Source organism: Drosophila yakuba, chromosome 3R, assembly GCF_016746365.2.
Source record: "Drosophila yakuba strain Tai18E2 chromosome 3R, Prin_Dyak_Tai18E2_2.1, whole genome shotgun sequence".
In the NCBI taxonomy this organism is placed as follows: Eukaryota; Metazoa; Arthropoda; class Insecta; order Diptera; family Drosophilidae; genus Drosophila; species Drosophila yakuba.
Window position 1 is genome coordinate 10,332,118 of NC_052530.2, and position 4,165 is coordinate 10,336,282.

Sequence of the window (4,165 nt, forward strand, 5' to 3'; positions counted from 1 at the left end):
AACCACGCCCTTCAAAAACTCCCCTCCCCTACAATTTCCGATGAAGTCAATTACATAATAATGGCTTCATTTCGAGCATCCGATACACCAATTACCATGTCAACTTTTTTGTACTGCCTTTGTTTTTTACCCTCCCCAAAAAAGAACTCACCCCATATGCATATCGCAGGGATAAAAAAAAAGTGGCCTCCTGTTAAGTGGCGCTAAAAATCAAATTAAGGGTGTTTACCTAACGACTCCTCGATTACGAAATGGCCTAAAAAATATCCAAGGGGAGCAACAGGCGAGGGATCGAGGATCCGGCGGGGAAAACAATGAAAAAACGGAAGTTGTTTTCCCTTCCCTTTTTTTACATTTTATGAAGTGTTGCCTTTTTATTGGTGGTTAATTTGAGAGCTCGTACTCGATGCTTGACGAGGGTACAATCCAATGGCGGTGGCGATGATGAGGACGATGATGCAACAGGCGAGAGATAAAAAGATACAAAGGGAAAAAGGGTTCCGACGGATGGCGTGAGTATGTTTACTTTATTTTTGGATACACACTCGGGTTATTCATGTCGGATTGCCTAAAATGCGATGAAAGGGTCGACTCGCCAGTTGTCTGCGGCACGTTTCTCGTTTTCTCGACTCCTCGGCACTTTTTCAAGTTCAATGACAAAGATCTTGCGGTGCCACACGCCCAAAGAGCCTCTAATCCCTTCGCGGTGATTGGCCCCTCTGGATGAAAAGGGGGGAAACGTCCTAGGGGGCATCCAAAAATAAATGAAAACATTTCGGGCACTTTTCAAGGGTGCACTCGCCTTAATTTCATTTTGTTTTCATTACGCCCCCTAAATTGCGCCGAAAGTCGAAGAGAGGGGCTAGATTTTGGGGGACTGGAGTGCGACACTTTTAAAAATAAAACCAACAAACGGTTATGAAGTGTGGCTGAGCACGAGGGGTAAAATGGAGGTTGAAGCCAGGAAAGGGGTGAGTTTTCCTCACCAGGAAAAACTTCAAAATGGCGAAGGGCGTCAGGGGCAAAGTTCAGTGAAACGAAAGGGGTGAGTGAGTGGAAAATTTCTAGAAGGCTGTTAAAACGACATTTTTAATTTATATTCTAATTGCATGGTACATGTACGATTTTAATGTATGCAAGATGTTTTCAAATATGGAAATTAATCGGATGTATTTCTACATCTATGATTGATTAGGTATTTCTGTAAATTTTGTCAAATAATATTTCGTTTTGAAATTATCAAATGAAAAGCAGCTGTTCCAATTAGCAACATTTGGAAACCACAGTGTAACCACCATAGGAAAATTCAAATAATGGAAAAGGGTTCACTATTGAAGCAGAAATTTTAACACCTTTTATTCAGATGTTACTCCCTTCGTTTTTGGCAAGAGCAAAAATTATTGCAATTTTTCCGGAGAAAAGCAAGAGGAAAATCAGTTCCCCTCGTTCTGAAAAGCGAAACGACATCCTTTTTGTCAACCACAATGACCAGCTGAAAAATGCAAGTAAACCAAACCCTTGGTAAATCGAAGCAGTAATTTTTGCCTCTTCACTTTGCCAAATAGTCGCACACATCGGAAAATTATTGATGGATGTCGGATGAGCACCTGCAGGGAAAAAGGGGGAAATAAACTGGGGGGAAGGGCAGCTGAAAATGAGAGTGAATCATGCAATGCGATTGCCAGATGTCCTTAATCGAGGACACAAGCCAAATGGGCGGAGGGAGGACTTTGGGCTGCCAAGAACTTGATTCCTCGGTGGACCAGTAACGGAAACTCGAGACCCATATCCGCCCATCTAGCATCTAGCATATAGCATTCAAGTGCTGACAACTTGCATCGGGAGTATCGTTTAGCACCTGTAGACCTATGATACTCCCCATATCCTTCGTCGTTCGTCGCTCGTCCTGATACTGATACATCATCTTCGGGGTCCTCTAATTCCTCACATTACACTCCATCTCGCTACAGCTGACATTTGCACTTCGAACCCGGCACAAAAGACCAATAAGTCGATTTACCCAAACCAAATAAAGAGGATTCCCAGATCCCAAATCTTTTCATAGGCACACAAAACACATGTTGCTAAAAAAGTATCTCTTACAAAAAGAAAAGTGGGAAAACTATACCTTACCTGTTTTTTATTCACATGTCGGGTTCATCCCTCAACCTCCGCAAAAAAAAATATAATATCGATCCATTGAAACTATTTGCCAAATGGTTCTTTCCATTTTTGTTTTCTATTCGGGTTTTTTTTTTGCAACCCTCTATGAGGTGGTGGTGGTTTGCTATCCGTACCCACCCCGCATTTCCATTTCGGGTAGTTTGGGTTTCGATTTTTTGGCTCGTTTTTAAGGAGTGTTTTTTGTGTGATATTTTTATTGGTGGTAATCGCATTTTTTGCGTGAAATTTCCTCTATTTGGATTGTGTAATAGGCGTTGCATTGACTTTTTGGCCACGATTTGATTGGTTTTGATGGCTCGATTAGGGAGGGTTCCTTCATTTTCACGGGGAAAATCATGAATAAAAAAGTGGGGGGTCTACGTCAAATACATATGAGTTATGTGTATTTTGATTACTTGTCCATGCTAGGAAATGTGTTTGATTTTATATCTTGTAAGGTGCATTTATATGGAGTACATACACTTTACAAAGAGAACCTATACCGATCTTTAATTTAACAAATAAGTAGCTTTTAGCGAGTTAGACATTTAATAAGCTAGAATTAGCAGAGGCTGCAGAAAACGATTGTTTCTATCAATTAAAGAGTGCCCCCTGACTAAATCTTTTAGTTTACCCTTCCTGAATTTCGGACTCTCCCAGGCATCTATGATTTCACTGTTGACTTGAGGACGATGGCATCTGGTGGATGTGTTTCGAGGGCAAACAGAAAGTAAAGGATGCCAAAATCGGGAATTCAATCGAGTGGCCCGCACGAAAGGCGGCATTGTTTGTAGCAAACTGACCAAACGAGTCCAGCGGCTGGACTTTCTATAGTGCAAATATGGTATGTGGCAGGCAGGGTGCAGGACTCCCAGGACACGCGTATCGTATCTGTGCAACCCCCACACTCACACTCGCACTCACACTCGCATTCACAGGCATTGAGGCACACGCTGTTGTCAACTTCCTTCTTTTTTTTTTTTTGGTCTCTTCATAACGGATGCTGGACATTATCGATGGAGTGGAATGGGATTCGGAATGGAATGGAACTCTGGATGGTATTTGGTATTGGGTATTGAGCATAGGGCATTGGGCATTGGGAAGCCGGAGTCCGCTTGCATATATTTTTAACCTTTTGTTGTTTTTCGTTAACTAAAGTGCCATCAGGGGCAGATGTTTTTTCCATCCCACTCGGAGTTTTTCTCCTATATCTCCTCGTATTTTTTTTTTCTGTGTTACCCATCCATTTACATGCGGAGTGGACACGATGGACGCATTTTGTTTGCCGAACTGTAAAAATTGTTTTGTTACTTTCGCTGTTTGCTGTCGCGAGTTTTCCTTAGTTATCCGCTTTGTTTATTTCCCTATGGACCGGTGTTTCCTTCATGGATCTCCATTCTCTATTCAGTTTATACGATAAACCCCACCACCACCACCATCATCAACATCATTATTATCTTATAGATGTGCTCAACACGGCTTTAATTTTCTACAGTTTTGCATATTCATCAACTGATTCAGTGCAATTAGTTTTGGTTTTTGCCTTTGAAATGCATTTGGAATTTTGTGGCTGAGTGGAATTGTTCTCGACTAGAATGATTAACTATCATGGTGGGCATGCATAATGGCAGTTGAATGGCTGTTTTAGTTGGGGTTGGGCTTGCTTTTAAATGTGAATTCCTTTGAAACGTATTTTAGGATAGAACCAAAATTATAATGCTTTATCAAACTTCACGGACTCAGTAGGTCTCAGATGCATTTGAATCTGAATATCTGGTTATCGTGCACTGCACATAAAATAATATAGACTAATTTTATAAAATGATATTATAACAATAATAATTAAATAAGAACGTATGTATCTTCAGTAGTACTTCCAGTAACTCCAAAGAAGCGGCCACGCGTCTCAGAAGAAGATCTGTCATAATTCATTGCCTTGCAAACACACATAAATTGGTCGAATGCCAAAACTCAGATGGTCAGCTCATCCTTAGTGCTCGTT

General features: G+C 41.1%; 1 protein-coding gene across 1 annotated transcript; it reads right to left on the reverse strand.

The window, feature by feature from the left end:
• Positions 1-522: 522 nt before the first annotated feature.
• LOC26535028 lies at positions 523-774 on the reverse strand. The gene has a single exon (XM_015192134.2). The coding sequence runs from the start codon at positions 772-774 to the stop codon at positions 523-525; it is 252 nt and encodes an 83-aa protein (XP_015047620.1).
• Positions 775-4,165: the final 3,391 nt, after the last annotated feature.

Bases quoted from the DNA above. Each gene is read 5' to 3' on its own strand.
- LOC26535028 (XM_015192134.2), bottom strand. From the start codon at position 774: ATGTTTTCATTTATTTTTGGATGCCCCCTAGGACGTTTCCCCCCTTTT.